We start from the raw sequence: 22,969 nt of genomic DNA on the forward strand, positions 1-22,969 counted from the left end.
TTGTAAGTACTGTTGCGGAAGTGTTGAAGGTTCGGGCCCATTTTTCTTATGCGCAGCAAAATCTATTAAATTTTTTCCATCGCTCGCATCGGTTATTTCGGACAGCCTTAGGAAACCGGTGGGGAATGTTTTTCAGCATATCAAGAACATTGATAGCGAAAAAATGGAAGCCGCGCCGAATGAAGATCGGCTAATTTTATTCCTATATTGATATCCTATATTATATGAAAGAACTGTGCACATAAAATTTTTCCATTTCAAATTCTTTTCTCTAGCATTGCTGGGTATGATGCTGCCAGACTTTAAAACGGTGTAATTACAGCAACAGCAAGAAACAACACCAACTAGCCCCCATACAAGTATCGAAGAGCATTAAGTACACATCGGCGCATCCTCACCTCCTGAAAGCTACGATGCCACTAACCTTTCGTGGACAGCATTTTGGCGCGCGCAGGGAGGTGCCGGTGCTGTTGTTCATGAACAATCTTATCTCATAGTATTTTTCCCGAGTTTGGTACTATCACTGACTTAGACCAAAAAAGGACGTTTTTTTTAAGCAGCAAACATGCCATCAAAGTTAGTGACTTGAAGCGAAAAACAGCAAGAAAGCGGGAACTGAAAATGAACTTCATCTGACCGTTTGTTCCTTTGCTACCGAGTGTCAAAAATTAGATCCCGAAATCTGCAAAACTCTGCGTCGTCGCGGAAGACCAAACTTTACTTCCAGCGGCTAACGGCCGTCATTGTTCCCAAATGAACCAGAAATTACCTCTAAGCGCGGTTGGAGCTTCCTTAGGCCAGATATATTCGCTCCTCCAACTCAAAAAGAAGCACTTAAGTTTGCAGCCTGCTATAGTCAAAAAGTCTGCTACCAAACAAAAAAAAAACAGTGAGGAAGCCAGTCCCACGAGCCCGCAAAATCCACGGGTACCCTTCAGCTTCGTTTTAAGTGTATGAGATGAGATCGACATGTGGTCCTTTCTTATTACAGTCATTAGCATACAATCGTAGGAAACCGCTTTACGTGAAACACTAAACCACATAAAAACAAAAGCCCGCTTTTTCCAGTACCGTACAAGCGTGCCTTGTGTGCCCTAGTCCGTAATGTGTCTGGTTCGCAACGCAACGGTCGTGAATACAAATTGAGCATAACACGCAAAATTCTTGGAAATTCTTTTCAAGTGAAATCAACTGTTTATGAAGTTAAATGATTTAAGACATCGCGCATATTTATTGTGCATTTCATGACATGTTTAATAACTTTACGTGACCGTTTCACGTGAGTATGAGCGTTTGACGTGAGTTTGACGTGAGCGTTGTGGGGTGTTTCAAATTCCGGCTCCAGGTCATATAGATGTAATGTCATAACGCAGTCGACCGATCAGGATTTTTCGCTCACGGACAATGACACCGACGCCGGCTTCTAGGCGGCACAGGACCCTTTTGCTATATGTTAAAGGCACACGGTCTGAATGACGCCATCCTAGTCATCAGCTCCTTAAGGAAAGACTTGCGCAACTTTTCCTTTCACATTCCGTTTTTTTTTTTCACCTTTAGGGCGACGTAAAAAGAACGTTTGAGAATTACCTTTTGAAGTCGAAAATGTTGCAGACAAAAACTTGAAGGCGGTGATCGGGAGTCTAGGCAGAAAAAAAAATTGAGATCTTAGGTTAGCGTAAGCAACTCTAAGCTGCTGGAAGTCAGCGCTCATCATGTATATTTTTTTGTAAATACGAAGTTATCGCGACAAAAATACAGAGGATTTGTCAGTGCCAGGAAAGGAACAACGAAAGGCGTAATTGCGCCATGAAATGTGAGCGCTGCAGCACTACCTTCTGTCTAGTAAGCCGTTATGCCATTATTGATAGCTCTTGTGGTAAGGTATCTCAGTAGGCTTCCATCGGTAAGCCACATCGGCAATCGATGCTTACTATGCGCAGTGATAGACACTCACGGGGCGACTCGTCGTGATACAAACTTTTGTTCACCTGCGTGCATAATAATATTGTAAAGCAGCGCTTGAACCACAGCGGCCGAATGCATCAGAGCTTGAAAGCATTCGGTCATCCACCAAGTCAGCAAGTGTGGTGGAGCGCCGTGGCTGTGACGAAAAATATAGGAGTGTTTTGCTGCAGTCCTTCCTGCCATACTCCTCTTCACCGGCCCTAATGAGTGGAAGACTGTGGCTACGCAAAAAAGTCCTGTGATACAATATCTCAAATTTTCATTCCCGGAAATGTGTGCACGTTTTCTCGAATACATTCAAACCTCCGAAGAGGCCTCATTATCACTGATATTTCTGGCTGGCATTAATGTATACTCCGGTCTAGACACCCGACGTAGACCCCGAAGCTTAATGCTGGTCAAGGTAAATGTTGCGCGCCACATCGTAATCGAGATTTTAAATTTAACACGGTTTCGAGGTTCGGGTCATGTCAGTTGTAGTATGTGAAACCCTACAGATGGTGACTGGTTAAGACAAATGCGTTACTGTGTCGCTGTCAGTTCTACATAGTACTGCGCAGTGAGACAGCAACAGTATGCTCCAAGATCGAAGAGCTCTAAAGGCAGCTTGTTCGCCGTACCTGAAAAATTTTACAGTTGATAATGGGGCACGTGGTTTCTTCCATGGGCAGGTTGTTCTCTTCAAAGTAACTGCGCACGGCTTCCTCTATAAACTCCACACCAATCACGCTGTGACCGAGGTCCAGAAACCTGCGTGTGCAATGTACCAGAAACAACAGTTTTTGAGGCAAACTGGGAAGTTTTGTTGAGTCATGGCTCATTATTTTCAGTCGTGTGTTTTGAGCGTCAGCGTTTGATTTATATCAAGAGTGAACGCAAACCATCAAATTATCACTAAGACTAATTGTTCTTTGTTGCCCGCCGAAATATTACCTGAAAAAAAGAGCTATGGCACCTATCAAAACGCCTTGTGCAAAGCTGTATTGGATGGTTGTGGCTGCCTCATGGAATGCGTTTTGCATTTATCTTTGAATGCCCCTGTAGGTGAAATATGGAGGATGATTATTTGTGTCAGGGCATTTTTTGATCATGCATTTTAAAGCAGCTGACATTATTTTTGTTTGCTGTTTTCTGAATTGTATCGAAACAAGTGTATTGTACTCATGAACCAGGTGTTTGAGCAAGCACTTTTAAAAACTTTCAAACATAGGCTTTTTGGGGTAAAAATACGGCTTTTGTGGCATAGTATTAACTGTGTTGGCGGACAGCAAAAATCTACTGAATCGTCTTAAGTAGTGAGCTGGTTAACTAACTTATAATAATTAACTTTTTAACTAGTAGAGTTAGAAGCCCAGTTGCGATTAAAGCTTTGTAGCCAGATGTTATTAACAGCCATATCAGTTTCTAGAATTTAGAAAACGCGAATACCTCATCGCTGTGCCTCGAAAAAATCTCGCTTTAGCAACTAGCTACGTGCACTGGAGTGGTTGGTTTGCCTGTATGCTTTCGAAAGCGCATGGATTTTATGAGCCACAGCGGCGAGGGTATTTTATTTATTGCGAAAGTGTTATCCGAAATTATTAACCAGTTCACTACTCAAAATAATTCACCGGCTTTCCGGTGTCCGCCAACGCTCCTAATACAGTGCGGCAAATGCCATATTTTTACCCAAAAAACCTATTTTTTGAAAATTCTGGATAGTCTTCCCTGATAGTTATAGAAGGTAAATGCATTCTTAAAAAAACATTATTGCAGTGAGTACAATGGTTGTATGGGGTGACATTTGCCGGGAACTACTCGCGAATGCCTTTCGCATTTTAGCTGGTAAGCGGCTCTATTTTTCGTCGCACGAAGCGGCCAACAGATAAAGCTATCACTCGAACTCTGGATTCTAGTGCTTCTACGTCGTTCCAATTCCAACAGGTATTTTGTACACTTATCTGTTGTTTATAGTTTCAAAATATTTCATGTGTGCTTAACTGGCATGTGTTTATAGATTTCGTCGTTTTTTTCCACTCAAGGCGTTGCCAAGTTATAATCAGAGCGTGAAATGAAAAAAAGAACATAATTTTAAAAAATTTTTCTTCTTGCCATTCTAAAAACCACGGGCGACTGATTTGAAGCGGTGTCCTGCCTTTACTAGCCAGTTTGCTAAGAGCGTAGAGTGCATTTTAGTAGTTTTACGGTAATGTTTCTTCGGTAGTTTTTCGAGATGAATGGGGCCGTAGTACTTATTTATTTATCTATTTATACATACTGCAGCCCCGTTATGGGGCTATTGCAGGAGTGGGGTGCGACAATCTATTGCAAACTTGATATAAGGCATCAAAAAATGAAATAAAAAACAGAAAAATAAGGCAGAAGGCCAAAATGCTAACACAGAATTAACGAGTAGCAACACAATGGTGCAGTGCCAAAAAAATAAAGTAAATGCAGCAATACACTAACACCAACAAGCAAAACAGAAAACAAGGTAGAATTAAGTGCTAACAGAAAGGCGTTTAATGGCAGTGGCCTAATTGTTCCAGGGGTTAAATTCCAATAGTCAATAGTTCGCGGAAAAAAGCTCTATTTGAAGTTAGCAATGCGAGGAAAATAAGGCTTAATGCTAAGGTTACGGTGACTCCTAGTTGATCGCAGAATATCAGGAGGAATACGCACATGATGCGAGACATGATAAGAAGAATTCACTTTGCAATTCAGAGACTTCAGTGACTCTATGTGACGGCGTACGGATAAAGGAGCTAGATTAATTAAGCCAATGTGCGATATAGCAACGATATATGAACATGATTGATTTTCGTTGTATACTCTCAGTGAGGCTAATGTCGCAATTTCTATGAGGGTTCCAGACAGAGGAGGCATAATCTAGTACTGGACGAAGTAAAAATTTTTACGATAATAACTTTGTCTCTATTGGAGCATTAGTGAAATTGCACCTTAAATACCCAACCTTACTAATTGCTTTAGAACAAATGAAATTAAAATGTTTGGACCAGGACATGTTAAAGAGCAATATGACGCCAAGATAATTATAGTACAAAACCTTGTGCTTGGATAAATCACTGAAAGTGTAATTGAACATTGAGAGAGATGTACTATTTGAAAATGAAATTACCACGGTTTTAGTAAAATTCGTTTTGATTTGGCAGGTGCTACAAAAGGTACAAAAATTGGTAAATGAGGCGTTTAGTTGCAGATGATCTTCTACTGTGTTATCCTAAAAATATAATACACAATTATCTGCATAAAGGGTGAGGTGACAACCTGAGGTAAGAGATTAATGTGTAATAAGAATGATAAAGGACGAAGTACGGACCATTAATTCAGATACACTAGATGACACCTCAACACAGCGAGAGTCAGTTGAATAACAACATAAAAACTCTCATCGGTGCGAAAGAAAAATAGCAATTCAACTAGCCAATTGTGGATTTTTCAGTATCAGGGTAAGTTTTACTAAGCAATTAATATGTAGTACAGTATCAAAAGCCTTGAAAAATCTTTGAATATAGCGTCGAAGCGGGTGCCGATATAAAGTTCCCAAGAAATGTGGCGTAAAAAGTAAACTAATTGTGTTAAGGTGCTAAACCTTTTCTAAAACTGCTTAAACTTAGAAAGCATGTTATCAGATTCCTGAAATCTGATTATATGTTTTTGAATTGCATGCTCCATAACCTTACATGAGTATGATGTTAATAAAATTGGTCTGTAATTGGATAAGAATTGTTTGTCAACTGATTTGGTTAATGGAAGTACTTTGACCAGCTTCTATCAAGATGGCACCATGCCAGTGTTGATTGGTTTTGGTTTGGTATATGGGGATTAACGACCCAAAGCGACTCAGGCTATGAGAGACGCCGCACTGAAGGGCTCCAGAAATTTCGGCCATCTGCGTTCTTTAACGTGCACTGACATCGCACAGTACACTGGTCTCTAGAATTTTGCCGCTATCGAACTTCAACCGCCGCGACCGGGATCGAACCCGCGTCCTTCGGGTTCGAGCACCATATCCACTGAGCCACCACGGCGGCTGCCATGATAGTGTTGTGCGACTATTGAAAGATGACTGTTAGATATTGAAAAGTCCACAGCGAAGAATGAACGAGAAAAAAATTAGGTATACCACCAAGGCCGGTCGATTTTGTTTTGTGCCCAACAGTAGTAATGGATTAAGTGCACCACGCTGATTATGGTGGTATCAGAAATCGAAGATGCCGCACTAGGAGGGCCCAAGGTTGGAACCTCGAGGGTGTCAGATGAGAAAACAGATTTAAAATTGGTATTAAAAGGGGTTAGCAATTTTTTCCCCGCCGCGGTGGCTCAGTGGTTACAACGCTCGGCTCCTGGCCCGAAAGACGCGGGTTCGACCCTGGCCGCGGCGGCTGAATATCGATGGCGTCGAAATTCTAGAGGCCCGTGTACTGTGCGATGTCAGTGCACGTTAAAGAACCCCAGGTGGTCGAAATTTCCGGAGCCCTTCACAACGGCGTCCCTCATAGCCTGAGTTGCTTTGGGACGTTAAATCCAATAAACCAACCAACCGTTAGCTATTTTTAATGGTTCATTAGTTACTTTCTCACTGACGAATATAGATCAAGATGCACAGTCTGTTTCAAGACAGCGCCAAAATTTGCAAGGATTATTTGCAGAACATTTCTTAGCTGTACGTTGAAAAAAAAAAAACCTTTAGCAGATTTTGTTAACACACTAAGTTCTTCCTTTGCACAGTTGAACTTGATAACACTTCCTGGATGAGATAAGCGCTTCATGTGCCAAAGGCGTCGAACACGGCGTGAAGCATGCCGGAGGTCACGAGCCATCAAAGGCACTTTACGATTTTTTCCCTCAGCTTTAGGCGGAACAAAGCATTGCATGCAGTTACTGACAACAGATTCAAAATAGCTGAGTAGTTCGTTGATGTCGCCCGCGTGGCTAAGCATGGGAAATGGTTTAAAGAAGCAGCAAGACAATCGGGGATTGCAATATCATCAGCACAAGCCAAAACAGGAAACGGGGTAAAAGTCAATAGCGCTAGAGAAACAGCACAATTGAACGAAACAACCACCCCCTTGTGGTCCGAAATTCCATCCCCTATATCGCATTTGAAACCCTACATTTGGCCTCATGAAAACCAAGTCGAGCAGTGAGTGACCTCTTGTACTACTGCCAACTACATGCTGTCAACAAAAAAATTCCGCTAGAAAACAGCCTGATGCTCAGAACATTTTTATACTTTCCTACTGCAAAATGGCATCAGATTTGGTGCTGAAATCTCAACTCATAAATAAAAAATATAATGTTGAATCGTTTCGTACTCTACAGACCTGAAAAGCCGAATGGATTTGTTTCCTGAAAACCTACGGGCTTAGCACATACAGTGTCTGTTCTGAAAGTAGTAGGACTCATTTTTTTAAATAAAATTTATTGAAGAGAATAGTACAAACGATTACAATTTTTCAAAGTAGCACCCTTCCGCATCTACACGCTGCTGTCAATGAGTTTTCCCGTTTTCGTACGCCTCCAGGAACGCCTGGACCGGAATGCTGTTTAGCTCCCTCGTCACGGCCTGTTGAACCGCCTCTACCGATCCGTGATGTTTCCCCTTGAGCGTCGATTTTATTCTGAGGAATAGAAAAAAGTCTGGCGAGGCCAAATTAAGACTGCAGGGGGCCTGAGGCAGCGTTGCCGCCTTGTGCTGGGCAAAATATCGGGGTCCTCATTCACATTATGAAGAAGATCCTGGCAGATCGCTTTCCGGTTGACCTTTTGCTCCTCTGACAACACTCCTGGCACCAACTTCGCGCACATTTTCCTCATGGCTACGTTTTCTGTCACGATCTCAAAAACTTGGGTTTGAGGAATGCTCAAGTCATCAGCAGTCATTCTGATACTCATCCTAGAATCACTGTTCAGTAAATGTTTCACTTGATACACATTTTCCTTGGTCTTGCTGGTCGAAGGGTGTCCGGAGCGGTGGTCGTCTTGCACTCTTTCCTGACCTTCTCGAAACAGCTTGTGTCACTCAAAAAGCACCTGATCTACCCATGGCAGCGTCACCGTAGGCCTCCTTAATCATACCGTGAGCCTCTCCTCCCGTTTTATTAAGATTTACTCAAAATTTGTTCGCATATCGCTGATCCAGTAAACGCTCTATGATTCTGCGTGACGAGACGTTTCGACAGGGGTTCACATTACAAGCGACCTGCTCTCTTCAACGGCCGAGAGACGACTGCCGATTTTCCCCAGCATTCCCAATATCCCCCTCCGCCCGTTCGCCCAGGAAAAACTAGTCCTACTATTTTCTGAACAGACCCTGTATAGAGTACAGGTTAAAGGAAAGGCGCGGGCTAGTCGGTTTGCTTTACCTTTAGAAAAAAAAAATATGAAGGGGAATCAAGGCCACGGTCATGCTGTGAATGCGAAAGCAATATCTCATCTGCCGTTGCGAGGTCCAATAAAGAGTGCGCCCTTTTTACTGACACACCTACTCTTTACCATACAGTCGTAAGGAAACACATACACTAGGTTCACTTTTATTCTTGAAATGGCGGATTTTGTGGCCTGTGCATTGCATGCTCGCCTCGCAATCTGAAGATCACTGGTTCTCGCACCTTCGGAAGATATTTTATTTTTCTTTGCTGCAGATTTCTTTACCTTGTGACCCGCCGCGTTGGCTCAGTGGTTAAGACGCTCAGCTGCTGGCCCGAAAGAAGCGGGTTCGATCCCGGCCGCGTCGGCTGAATATCGATGGAGGCGAAATTCTAGAGTCCCGTGCACTGTGCGATGTCGGTGCATGCTAAAGAACCCCAGGTGGTCAAACTTTCCGGAGCCCTCCACTACGGCGTCCCTCATAGCCTGAGTCGGTTTGGGACGTTAAATTCAAATAAATGAAATTAAATAAGATCTTTACCTTATGGTCTACTGCTGACGCCTTGCAAGATATTGATGACATCATTGGGGCATTCCGGGCTCCTGCTGCTGATGAACGCCGCAGGGTTTCGTTGCCAGCGAGCCATATATTGCTTGCGCGTTCAAGGGTTAGAGCTGAGGGCCACATAACGTAAACGATTTCACAGGACGCACACTCAGCTGGGAATCACGAGCTTTTTCTTCAAGCTCAAAAATATAGCCGAAACAATATATGCGGTGCATGAGGATTTTTTTTTATTCATTACCGCAATATATTCGCACTTGAACGAATAGTTATTAACTCCCAGCTAGCGCGCGTTGTATCAACATCTCCCTCCTCGTGTCCTGCTTCTCTTGGCACATTTTTTTTTTGGCGAAATATAATTCCTAAGGATAACAGTCTCGAGTACTCTTAACAGTGTAGAATAATAAATTGGCGGTGTGCTGAAAAGAAGTTTTCAATTGTTGATGAGCCAACTTGTGAGAGCTATTTCGAATAAATAACCTAATAGTTCTTAGCACGTCGATCACCACGAAGACAAGTTAGTTTAATAATGCCAACCACTACACCTTTCTGAGAATTAGGTGGCTTTAAATCAGAAGGTGCAGTTATAGTGCGCTAAACGTTTCTTGTCAATGAAGAGAAATCGACAGGGGCGGAGCGCCTGCGAATATGTGGCACTCCCTTGGCAGTTTGCTCATAGGGTGGTCGCCTCGCCCGTTGCTTTGTGCAAGATTGCTTTGCGTCATTGCTGGTCTAGCTGGTGCCATCATGGTAGCCTTTCCTAACAGGTCATGCGTTGCGAATTTCTTGTAAAGTGGAAATAAACTGTTCTTGCTTTGACTGTCAATGTTAAAAGAGTGCACTTGCAGTTGTGGTAAAAACGTGCTTTAAAGAACTAATATTACTAGTATAGTATGGTTGAAGAGAAAACTATATCCTATTAACCGATGATGATATTTAGTTATGCACAAGTTATGCGTTACGACTCAGTAGCTTTGGTACCATTGACAAGAAAAGTTAACTTCCCACATAGCGCTAAACAGACACGAACACAGGGAGACAAACAGGACGGGGCTCCCTGTGTTCCTGTTTATTTAGCGCTACGTGGCAAGTGAACTGTCACCAACTCGCTCAAGGTTCCATTCCGGTAAGAAAGGTTCTTGCGGAGTGTGTCAGCAACAACACAGGAGGACAGTATATCGCGTCCGTGAACGGCCTGCGTGATAGCTGTAGTGTCAGCCAGCTCTGCAACGCTTCAGGGCAGTAAAACATTTGCGTATTCTACCTTTGACCCACTTACACTAGCTACGAATGAGAGCTGAGTGTGTGATGCTGGTCATGTAGGCTGTAAATATGAAGAGACACGAATTGAAATATGTTTTAGAAAAATCTGCGTGGAAAGTTTGCGGGTAGGAGGATCGAACCATGTTTCGGCGTTTCTGCGGTATGCAAACAGCTTTCGTTTCGACACTTGGCCGATATTTGAGATAGGCTTCACGCGTTCCTAGGTGACCTCAAGCACCTCAGAATTCGCATCACACTCACCATTTCAATTCGGGCGCTTTTCCGCAGAGAGGAATGAACACGCGTGCATTCTTCTTTCCAGTCAAGATCACGTCTTTGTTGTCTAGGAGGAGCCTGCATAAAATTTCAAGCACAACAGGTGCAAGTTCGCAGTTACATCCACTCGAATTGTGCTTTATTTAATTTGTTCCAACCTGTACCCGGACCGTTTCAAATTTTCCTTTATATATCGTGTGAAATAAAGCTATTTATCCGCATTTTGAGTATTTCAAGATTTTCAAAACACCCACTTCGGTGGTTTTCCGGCGCAACCCATCAGAGTTATGGTGTAACAAGAATGTACAAAATTTTATTCAGAGCGCCACAGCAGTAGAAAATTATAAAGCGTAAGTGGAACGCATTATCAAACGGCCGTAGTATCATAGAAAACCCACGTGCAGCTGCCTAAAATGAGGCCACACAATGTTCGTGAAATGTACAGTAGCTCCGACTTCAAGCGCGTATCGTGTCGGAAAGCACGGTAAAACTGAAGATGGCAGAGCGGAACAGGGGTAAACGTGTCAAAGCACGGAGCGAAATAAGGCGCTCTTCAAAAATAGCATATTGCCATGCGCCCGACCCGCGCGATCCCAGCGCTGAGCCCAGAGAGCGACGAACCGGCCACAGTCGCGTCAGGAGCGCTGAGGCCTGGCTGTGTTCCTGATATTAAACTCAGTCGCTCTACGCTCCTCTCCTACGTCTGGGCCAGCCCTCATTCTGGTTCGTGACAACATTGCATACCCTTCGAATGCACTGAGACGAACTTAGCTTTATGGACATCAAGACAATATTTGCGAGCCTCTTCGAATGAAGAACCCGTTGCATTTTTGTTGCATGGCAAGTCTACGCAGTTTGACCTGCGGGCTCTGCATTTAGCCAGGCAACACGGTATTTTTAAATTTGCTCTGTTTCAGTGGCACATTTGCGCTTCGATTGAGCCTTGTTGAATGCACATGCATTTTGGTTCGAGGCATAGCGCGTGAACAATAGCCATTGAACGCTATTGTGAGTCAAACAGAACACAACTTCCTCCATTCTCAGAATGTTTTGCTAAATAGATGTTCATCGCCACTGAAAAGAGTGCGACACTCAGGTTCAGAGGACATTCGATAGAGTTTTTTCTTTTATATCCTCTCATTTTTCTTAATGCTCGGTGGTGGGTGCCATTGGGAACACCAAAACCCTTGATGGCACCAGCGGTGCGAGCGCCTCTTCAGAACTTTCTTCGCAACACCTAAATAGCGACCATCCTAAAGACCATCCTGAGACCATCCTGAACAGCGGGAAAAATCGGTGGAGCTTTATAGCAAGCAAGAAAACTATTAAATTTAGGCTATTTCTTTTATAACGCCATCAAATACTTTTCTCTTTATTCGCCATAAGTTTTTTGCGCCAAATGGCGGCACACAGACATGACAGTACGAGCGCAAATTAATAAGTCGTTTCTTTTGGCGAATGAGAAATCTGACCAACAAGCCCGACAAAAAGTCTTGCTAGAGCATACTTTTCTCTTAAGAACTCGGCGCGAAAAAAATTTTAAGCTTTGAATAAAAAAAATTAGCTCTGGCTTAGTTCTGGTTAAGCCTGAGTGATTGCGAAAGCAATAGCTCCCTGGCTGCGTTTGGCTCCGCTGGTGGTTTGGCATGGGTTCGCCTTTTGTGCAACTAAAGGATTCACTCTAAGCCGACGCGGTGGCTCAGTGGCTATGGTGCTCGGCTGCTGTCCCGAAAGACGCGGGTTCGATCCCGGCCGCGGCGGTTGAATTTCTTTGGAGGAGAAATTCGAGGACCGTGTACTGTGCGATGTCAGTGCACGTTAAAGAACCTCAGGCGGTCGAAATTTCCGGAGCCCTCCACTACGGCGTCCCTCATAGCCTTAGTCGCTTTGGGACGTTAAACGCCATAAAACCAAAATCAAACCAAAGGATTCACTCTGGACACAACATGGTTTCTACTGTTTGTTTATTCCAATGAACAGGCTTTGGTGGTCCGTAAAGTAGTGACTCTTGGTCTGAACACTGGTAATTACATAGTCGTCATTATATCGCTCTGCACTACTCATAGACAATTCTTCGGCATTCAGAGAGTCCATGAAACTACTCTCGCTCACTGAACTAGTAGAATGCCGCCGGGCTCGCCATTCTGCGGCATAGGCCCTTTGCTTAGCCAACCGCTCTTGCCTTCATCTGTCTCCTCGGCACGGCGCCGGCGACTGCGCCAGCGACGCCTTTTACAACTCCTCAGACATGCATGACTAAGCGGAGCGCGCCTACGCCGCCCCGTTTATCCTCTCCTAGCGAGCGCCCTCACGCGGTGGGCCGAGGAGGCCGTCACGTGGTAGCCGCCGCGCCGAGCGAATGAACCACTACAGCCGAACAGACGAGTTGGGGCCCCTGCTCTCCTCTGGTCGTGGCGTCACGCTGTCACGTGGTCGTGCGCCGAGCGAAGGAACGACTACGGCCGAACAGACGAGTCGGAGCCCCTGCTCTCCTCTGGTCGCGATGTCACGCTGTCACGTGGTCGTGCGCCGCAGCTGCGCCGGAGCGAAGGAACGACCTCCACTGACGGCAGAGAAGTGCTAGCAGTATGCTTTCGCAATAAAAATTGGCAGTGCTTTAGCTCTGGTTAAACCTGGAGGGTTGGGAAAGCAACGAGGAGAGAGAGAGAGGCGATAAGCACGATTCAGGCTTCCATTGACCCAGTGAGCCATTACGCGCACTTCCTTTCCTTAATATGATTGGAGTGTAAAACGTTGTCAGCGCAAATGCCAATGAACACAACTAACGCCGACGGCTTATGGATTCAGCCCTGCGTTTCTGGCACAACCTTTTCAATGATTGCAGCCCACAGCTCTCTCTCTCACCAACCCACGTACCCATAAACACGGTTCAGGCGTCCTTTGACCCAAGGAGCCATTATGCGCACTTGCTTTCCTTAAAATGACCGGAGTGTAAAACGTTGACAATGCCAGCGCCAATAGTGGTGGAGAAAATATTTTAATGAAATAGTTTAGGAGGTTGTAGCGACGGTTGGAGCTCTCAGTTTGGAGCCCCAATGGCGTAGGCTGCTGTCCGGGCTCTTTGGATGAGTTGGTTTTGACTCACACTTTTACCCTGCTCAAAGCAACAACACTACAAGTCGCACGCATGATCACCCGCATCACCAACAGGCGACATGGCATGCGTGAAGAGGACACACTCAAACTAGTCCGAAGCCTTGTAGTTAGTAGAATCAGTTACAGGCTACCCTACCAGTGCCTCAACAAAAACGAAATACAACAAGCAGATGCCCTGCTACGCAAAGCGTATAAGACAGCGCTCCGACTTCCGCGCAACACGTCAACAGAAAAACTCATGGCCCTGGGATTGCATAACACGTTTGAGGAGCTACGAGAGGCGCAGCTTGAGTCGCAAAAACTCAGGCTGTTGCAGACAACGACTAGAAGAGCGCTCCTGCAGAGGCTCGGATACCGCGAGCAGATGCGAGAAATGACGAGGACGGCAACGATCCCCGACGACCTTCGCAAGACCCTCAAGGTAGCGCCAATACCAAAAAACATGGATCCCAACCTCCATCGAGGCAGAAGAGAAGCGAGGGCCGAATTCATCGAAAACACATACGCTCCTCAAGCCACGACCGTGTATGCAGACGTGTCTTGGAGAGGAGGAGACATCAAAATCGCTGTGGCGGCGGTGGTCGATTCGTCTTTGCGCGAAATGACCAGCGCGTCTCTCCGAGGCTGCACAGCTGCAGAGTCCGAGGAAGTAGCCGTTGCTCTAGCGGTGGCGGAGGGCTATAGAATCGGGCGGTCGCTAACAATACTCACCGACTCTCAAACAGCCTGCCGAAATTACATGAATGGCAGGATAGGTCGTCACGCGCTCCGTATACTCCTCGCAGCGAGCGACAGAATTAAAAACCAGGAAGAACAAAGCGACAAGATCCCACACAAAATTGTGTGGGTACCGGGGCACACGGGGGTGGCAGGGAACCAAGAGGCCGACAGGATAGCTCGAGGATACATTACTTTCCGAGCATCCGACGAGCCCGCGGAACTCGCGCCAGCACCCAGGGATTACTCGGCCATACTACAAAACTACAGAGGCAGAAGATTGCGATATCCCCCACCGCACAAATCTCTCAGCAGAGAGGAATCTGTCACTTGGAGACAATTACAAATAGGCTCTTTCCCAAACCTACATATACTAAACAAAATGCACCCTACCATATACGCGGACAAATGTCCCTGGTGCGACGAAAAACCTACTCTCTATCACATCACATGGGCCTGCCAAAACATAGACGTGGTCCCCAAAATACAAAACCCGAGTGCGGAGCAGTGGGAGACTCTGCTGTCCAGCGACCGCTGTGAAGACCAAGAAGGTCTGGTACAGCGAGCTCAACGGGCGGCAGTGGCCAGCGGAGCCCTGGACTGAGGGCAACCGACCACTGATTAGAGGCGGACGACTTCGACAGAGAAGACTCCTGGGGGTAGAATCAAGCAGAAAACGTCTCTGAAGATGCCCGCAAACCGCAGGAAAAAGGACTAGAGTAAAATAAAGTTCTTCCTTCCTTCCTTCCTTCCTTCCTTGCTTTTGACTCGTTTCGTCCGAGCTGGTCAGAGCTGCCTCCCACCCCTCTTGCGTTGGCTGGTTATTAAAAGTGATCGCCTCATGTCGTTGGCAGGCCCATACCATACGGTACAGGTCCGCCTTCTCCCCGCAGAATTTGCATTGTGAGTCAAATGACTCCGGGTCTATTCTTCTTGGGTTGTAAGCGTTGGTCTGTAGCTTTCGGAGGTGTTGTTCCTCCTCTTTGTCTAGTGTCTTATCCGGCGGAAGGTAGACCCGAAGGGATAATCTTAAGTGCTGAAGTATGTCGGTATATGTTAGTAGTGGTGTAGGAGGCTCCACGGAATCCGTACTGGGTGCCCGGGGGAGAAATTCTCGGGCTGAGGCATGTGCGCTCTCGTTCCCTGGGATGCCCTGATGACCTGGTACCCATACTAAGTGTTTTTGTGTCGGTTGGTAGCCACGGGTGTAGCTATCTTGAAGGATTTTAGCTACTAGTGGTGCGACCCTGCCCCTGAGGTAATTGCGATACGTTGTCTGTGAATCTGTGAGAATGTATTCTGAGCTAGTGTGCGTTGCAGCTAGAGCAATCGCCACTTCTTCCGCAGCCAGTATGTCCTGGCTAGCCAGTACTAGACAATCCACTGTTTTATCTTGGTGCACTACCAAGACGGCCGTCATTCCCTGCTCGGGACCCGCAGCATCGACATGGAACACGCCCTCGCGCCCACCGTAGTGCCTTTTCATGGCTTCGGCTCGTGCTTGTTGTCGAGTGGTGAAAATCGGGGTGCATATTCCTGTGTAGTGGAGCTGCCTTGAGTTGTCCTCTCCATGAGGCTGGTATGTCGGTTTTGGTTTCTAGCTGTCGGAGGCTGTTGGTGTTTACATCACTCAGGACTATGAACACAACGAATGCCGACGGCCTATGGCTGCAGCGCCGCATTTCTGACACAACCTTGCCAATGCCTGACGCCCACATCTCTCTGTCATCACCACATGTACCTACAAGCACGATTCGGGCGTCCGTTGACCCAGGCAGCCACTATGCCACCTTCCTTTCCTTAAGTTTAAAACTTTGACTACACTAACGCTAATGAACACAAAGAACGCCGACGACCTATGGCTTCAGCGCCGCGTTTCTGGCACAACGTCGTCAATGCCAACGCATGCAGCGCGCACTTCTGACTACCGCCACTAAGCTTAAAGCACGGTTGAGGTGCCCACTGTTCCAAGAGGGCAGTTATGCGCCTTCCCTCTGGTTCAGGTGTCCACCGAGATGTGGACACTTCGCCCTCACATAACGCTAGGTACATCCTGGCATAGCAGAGCTAAGTCACTGCCAATTTTTCAGATTCAGATATAGACTCCTCGTCGGTGACTTCCATGGCGAGACTCCTCGAGGAGCGCGGCACGACCGGCTCCTGGTTGCGGTGGAGAGAGCAAGCTGACGTCACGCGTCGCCATAGCAACGGTTGAGGCTGACGTCACACCATCTGTTAGGCGCCGCGGCGGCTCCTCTTGGAGCAGGGGGGTCCACGATCGACGTGACGAGCGGTTAGACCTGGCGTAGCATTGCTTTCGCAATAAAAACAAACGGGACGCGGTGGATGCGGACGCTATACAAGGAGAATAAGCAGGGGCGCAAGCTCTGATAAAAAAACCGGGTGGTTTTCTGCACGGGATAAGGGCGGGATGGCAGGAAAGGCGACGTTGGTGTCGCGACAACCTCAGCATAACGTGGGACGCTGCGAGAGGCAGCCGGCTCTTGGCTAATCTGGTGCGTGAAGCTGCCCAGCTCGTCCTTGATCATGTCACGTCAACAGAAGGCAGGAGGAGGAGGAGGTGGGAAAAAAGAAACAGACAATTAATTGTCTCCATGTTGTTCTTCACGGATTCTGGACCGAATCAGCGTTCGCAAGTCTGCATCAGTAGACGGGAGAGAATCCTAGGTTTCTGAAGCCGGTGTCACTGCAGGTTGTCATGACTCTGACACGTGCTCGTTTTGTCGTGTATTGTGGAACGATTCAGGGCAGCGAGAGCAGAGAAGGCGAACGAGCCGATTTATTTCAGGATCAGGCGAATGCGATCGGCTATAGGCATGGCCTTGTTCACATTTTGGTATAGAGAAAGCACACCCTCAATGTAGGATGTGTCACTCTCTCCTGCAAGCTGCACGCAAGTGCCAATTTTTTTTGTTTTTGTTTTAGTAGAAGTCAGCTGAGATGGCCCCGAAGATCTGGCGAATCTGTGACGGGAATTGGGCCAGTGTGGATTATCGATCTTCGTGATTGGGAAACAAAGTCTTGACCATATCGGGCAAATAAACTGAGACATTGATAAGCTTCATTGCAGTGTCCCAGAGGTTGAATGCGCTGTATTGCTGTATCTAGTCGCCTTCATCGCTACGAAGGTCTGCGAAAACGGGAGGGTCGCGCTTGCGGGTGTTAAGCGTCCAAACAGGCCGGGCTGGGGACGGCGCGGTAGGGGTTCCAGTGGGTCCCAGTTTGGCGGTGGAAGGGTCAGGGCGGAGAGGATGCATACCAGGGATAGCTTAGGCAATGACAGTGGTCTGTTGTGAGCGATATGGGTTGACGTGATTCATCGATGTCGGTGGATCGGCCATACGGCGACTGGAACATAGCTCCAGGGGGCTAGGGAGGGGTTCAGCGATGAGCCACATCCAGCCCGTCAAACATTAAGAACGCCCGAAGGACGCTTTATTGGCGCGTTCAGGAATGCCGTTTACGCTGAAGACGATGGTTGGAGATGATCATGAATATAGGCAAAGGAAGATGAGGTTGAAGCACAATGCTTTCAATATTTAGAATGTCGGCATTGCGCACTGCTGTACAGACTGTTCTGAGAAACTCTGGCCTTGTCAAACTTTGCTGCCCTATGTCAAATTTCTCTCTATAACTTCTGAAAGAAATAAGTGCTCGATCTAAAAATGACTTAAAGCTTTACGCACTGATCCACAGTGACGGCGTACAGTTCCACAATCACTCGGAAGTCCGGAAACTCCAATTCAGTGCTTGCGATCTGGAAGATCCTAAATGAAGCACTTCAGCGTAGAATTAGGAGTGAAGGCAGCCCAAATTAACGTGTGGGTCTATGAAGACGAGAATGTACGTAACCTCTTAGAATTTCCAAATCATCACTGTTTTACCACAGGTATGAAAAGGGGCTTGACCACCCTTGAATGAACGATTTGGGACTTCAAACCCTATTCAGTGCAAAGCGGAGGCGGGTGCTACGAAACCGGACAAGCTTGAGCTCCAACATTTTTTCATGAACAGTCGGATTCTTTGAATTTAGGAGACGCTGCTTGAACTGCTAAAATTGAGATGCGTTACTGAACGACCGACTGCGCTCGGATCGGGGAATAGCTTCCTCAGGTGCTTATGTGTTCATTGCTTGGCTGAAAAAAACTTTACGCACTACTTTTACGCGTATAAGATAAGATGGATATTCTCAAATGCTTCTCTTGATGCTCTTCATTCGTTTTTCATACGATAAGGTTGTGACAATCCGATAGATAGCGGAGTTGCGCTTTCCGCTTCATCTTCGAGTTCACAACATGTCGGGAATTTTTATAATATTGTGGCATTAAAACTGAAGATAGCTTTTTGTTTGCTTTTCATTAGATGTAAGCCTTTATGGCGTGAACATTGTATTGCCAGTGTGATCTGTTGTATGCAGTAGTTGTTTCTGTTGTTCAATTAGTCTTAGATTTTTATCATTCCTTTCGTTATGAGAAAACGAGTAGCCACAGCAGCGGCCGGGCACCTTCCTCTCGCCAGATCTGCACGTAAACAAATAAATAGAAAAGTATAGAGATATTCGAAAAGCTGGAGCGTATGTGCCACCTAGTACAAGACAGAGAAGAAGCCAGCTTCCCAAATTAGTCACACCAAAACCCTCTTCGACAGTGTGGTTGGAGTGGCATAAAGCATTTCCCTCACATGTGGGAAATGTTACATCAAGCAGACTTGGCAACGCATCAATGAACCCTTGCTAGAGCATCGCTGGACAGTTCCTTGAGTAAGTAGCGGAGGTCATATAACTTCCTGACCACATTAGCTGTTGCTCGCACGAGCCAGCATTCAAAGCGTTTTTGCAAAGCGTATAAACAAATATATTGTGCCAGTTCTGTACTAAAAAAATCCAGTAAATTTTCAAAGCCCTCTGTGTCTCTAATGAAAAAGTACACTGCACAAGTGGCCTTTCTGTTGCGCTCCGTAGAACGGAAATACATTATCTAAGGACAAATGTGTTTATCGCGTCAACCAGGATAAAAAAGAACAAAGATGCACGAGAATGTACGTGAGTGATCTGAAACTTATGCCTTTGCTCGATTGCTTGTTGTTGTTTTTTTTGCTGCCTTGGATAATTGTCATCTTGCTCCCGTATTACCCCTGAGCTTTTGATGTCACCAGTGGTGCCTCTCTATGTATCTGAAGGCCTGTTTCTGTCAACAAAATTCAGTTGAAGACCGAAATTTTTGCTGTCTGCTTTCTCCTTGTCCGTGTTTTTGTGCGCCGAAATGATGATTTATAATTGCTGCTCTAGCCTCATTGTGCTAGGTTTTAGCATCAAATGTTAAAAGGTTGAGCTTCGAGTCGGGAAATCCCGGAGCCAGATGTTTATTCTCAAGTCTGACCGACCCTCGCCTTGGTGAGCGTCTCCTCAGCTGTTGGAGACTGAGGGCGTGTGTTTAATGTGTGTATTCAGATAAATGACTGTGGCTAAGTACGCCTAGGCGGCCAAATATGGTTCTGGTGAAAAAGTGCGCTATCGGCTGCAGCAACCGGGATCAGACCGTACCCCGAGTCTGGCTACTAAATTAGAATCGACACAAGGATTTTTCTTTGTCCGGTGGAGAACTGCGGGGCAGCCGGGTTCGAACTGCTCTCCTCTTGCAGGCGGGGCGGATTATCTACCTCCGGAGCAACGGTGCCTCCCTCTCTCTGCCGTGCAAATGCCCATACACCAGCACACCCTATTCACATGCAGCAGGCAAAACTGAGCTTTGTGAACAGAAAGAGAACCGGCACAGGGTTGTAAGATCTATACCCAACGGCGATGTTTATAAGCATCACAACATTATTTCGCGCAACTCCGGATTCCAAAAGAATGTGCAGTTAAAAAAGACTGCAAAAAAGAGTTTGCATCTGATGTTTCAGTCTGCGATATATATGCTTTTACGCATTGCCTACGCTGATCACCATAGTCATTTCAATCACATTTTTTCTGGTACCGTTTAAATATGCTGCATGGAAGAGCTTTTCAATGAACTGGTCCCTAAAAATTCATGTTTTTGACACATTGGGCAATGAGACTACCCGTCTATGAGGGTTACAACTCTTCTAGAAATAAATTCAGGACTCTTGAAGAACTCTGATAGAATGGGGCCATCGTCGCTATTTTCAGCCTATCTACGTCCACTGCTGGACAAAAACCTATTCATATCTCTTCCATGAACTCTGTCCTTTATAAGTTGCAGGCACCTTATAGTCGAAAACTGTCTGATATCATCTGACAATCTCGGCCTTTGACGCCCCCTATTCGCGGCAGTGCAACGAGGGATTTACGTTGTTTGAGTAGTCCCAGATACCAGTTGAAGCAAGAGTTACTTCTGTAACCTGCTGTCGTTACAACAAGCGGGTTATGAAAGCTGATAGGCGTCGTTCCTCTACCACTTACTTGTTCACATTTTCCTGCTGCCAGCTTGGCTGACCGTCCTTCCACAGATTGCTCCAAAACTGTTTGCTTGTCCTATCGACCAAGTCACTCATGATGCTTCGCTTCAATGCCTGCGAGTTGCTGAGCCGAGAACAAAGAAAACCTCACTGCTGGCGTCGTGGCGCTTATTCAGTCAGTTGTGTTGTACGCAACAGGTGGGCTCGGCTAGCTGCGTAGGCCACAGGTGCGCTCGACTAGCTACGCAGACTGTGGTGTGCGCTCAAAGCATTGCACTTTGTGAATTTGTGCAAGAGCAAGCCTTTCGCTGCTTGGCGTGCAGCTGGAAAGCTACATGCGAACTGACCTCGATCGCACGTGATAAGTCCCAAAAGTTTTCAAAGCCAGAAATTAGTTTTCTAATTTTGTGCCGCAAAAAGAGCGATTTCAAAAAGCGCACGGCGCTTGGGCGCACATGCAGGAAGCTACCAAGCCGCCGTCTTAGCTGTAGCAAAACTGCAGATTGGGCTAGTTGGGGTAGATTTATAATAATGGTTCAACAGCGCAAACAAACAAAGACCAAGAAGGAGACAAGACACACACACACACCAGCGCTGGTGTGTGTCTTGTCTCCTTCTTGGTCTGCGTGTGTTTACGCTGTTGAACCATCCTTAGCTGTAGCCCTTAGCGACTCCGCCTGCGAGGCAGCCCGCTCTCCCTGGAGCTTTGAATGAAACGACATTCGCTCGCAGTACCTTTCCTTCACCGCACTTGTCGCCCTCTGCTAAAAAAACCAGGGGTAGGTGCAGCTCTCAGAGGAGGGTCATTTGCAGCGACACGGGGAGGGCGACCGCAGCGCGCTTTTCTCAGTGGCAGTCCAGGTAGTGGGACATGTCATGAAATGTTACATTTATTCGTTTTTGCTGGTTGCTTTTCTTCATTTTCTTATGGAAATAAACTCAAGTATAACTTATAAGCAGACTTTTAAGGTCATGTCTTATTGACGTATCTGCCATATCGTACAGACCGAGCCCTACATAGGCGATGCTCAATCTGAACGAGCCGCAAGGCATGCCGGGTACTCCGACTTCCAGGTCGTTGGACGAGATCCGCTTGTACGGCACTCTGCTTAAAGTGGGGCGCTGTCAATCTTGAGTTCGGATATTGATGTGTTAACAACTGCAAATGAAGTCGCAAAAAAGGTCAGCGTGCTCAACGTACACTATTTTGTCTGTGTTCGACGTTGAGCATTCGAATACAGGGCGAAAAAGCGTTAAAAGTGCAAACGTTTCGGCGTGCGTTGTCTCTTTACGCTGAAGTTTACGCAATGTTTCAGGACGCTTGATTCACTCGTGCAGCTACTACATTTTTCTTCGAAATATACATGTATTATACTGAAAATTTCCTACACGTCTCACGCTATCAGTAGCTTTATATTTGAACTGCCAGCAACCGTAGCCTAGCACTACGTCGAGCTTACTGCTGCTTTTAAAGAGTTACATCGTGTTAATTCTTGGAGGACTTTCGGTACTTTTTCTACATCCACCGAGCGGGCTCAGTCGGTAGAGTGCTCGGTAAATGAGCCGACGACCAGGGTTGAATACCTGCCGCCTTTGATGAAGGCTAAGTGCGAAAGCCACCAGTGTGCTCTGCAATTTCAGATTTCCAAGGGGTCGAAATTAATCCAGTGCCCCTCACTACGGCGTCTCTCACAGGCAATGTGTCGCTTCTGGGCGAAATTCACAATCTACAACTTTCCTTATTTTTCTGGTCTTTGGAAAGGCTTCAAGTGCGCTGCATCAGAGCTGCACGGGTTTCCAGCCCCACGGTCACGTGAGCTGCCGTTGCCTGCAAGCAAAGTGCACCGCGTTTTAGTCGCTGTGTTAAAATCGGCACATGAGCCTCATTGAGTTCCTCCTCTAGAAAGTCTGCGTTCTTACCAGTGCTTCACAACCTTACCTAGGCACCGGATGTGCTTTTCTGTCGGTACATATTCCTCTGAGAACTGCTTTTGTTGAATGTTCACTACGGTTTATGGCATAATTACAGCAGAAACTGGCATGCTAGACAAATACCAGAAGAAACAATTTCAATTGGGCTGTAATGCAAATATACAAGTGGATGACAAATATGCTCAAGCAGCCGAAGTGCTCAAATATGCTGCTATTTGCTTGACTGCTTGAGCAAATAGCAAATATGCTCAAGCAGTCAAGCAGCCGAAGAACTTAACACCGCATTTTGCTCTGTTTTCACAAAAGAACCTGATCATAATTTAC

General features: G+C 46.2%; 1 protein-coding gene across 2 annotated transcripts in view; it reads right to left on the bottom strand.

Moving 5' to 3' along the window:
* Positions 1-20,869, bottom strand: part of LOC149325554 (thiopurine S-methyltransferase-like) — a 47,109-nt gene extending 26,240 nt beyond the window's left edge. Inside the window, exons 1-4 of one of the 2 annotated variants that reach the window (XM_089562796.1) lie at positions 20,718-20,869; positions 10,427-10,519; positions 2,586-2,715; positions 1,588-1,640 (exon numbers count right to left, since the gene is read on the bottom strand). In XM_089562796.1, coding sequence (XP_089418922.1) covers positions 1,588-1,640; positions 2,586-2,715; positions 10,427-10,519; positions 20,718-20,809 — 368 coding nt within the window. In that variant the 5' untranslated portion in view covers positions 20,810-20,869. The remainder of the gene's footprint in view (positions 1-1,587; positions 1,641-2,585; positions 2,716-10,426; positions 10,520-20,717) is intronic. The other variant, XM_089562797.1, reaches the window with a different exon arrangement.
* Positions 20,870-22,969: the final 2,100 nt, after the last annotated feature.

This window comes from Amblyomma mixtum, chromosome 10 (assembly GCF_055824585.1).
Source record: "Amblyomma mixtum isolate Tamu chromosome 10, ASM5582458v1, whole genome shotgun sequence".
NCBI classification, from domain to species: Eukaryota; Metazoa; Arthropoda; class Arachnida; order Ixodida; family Ixodidae; genus Amblyomma; species Amblyomma mixtum.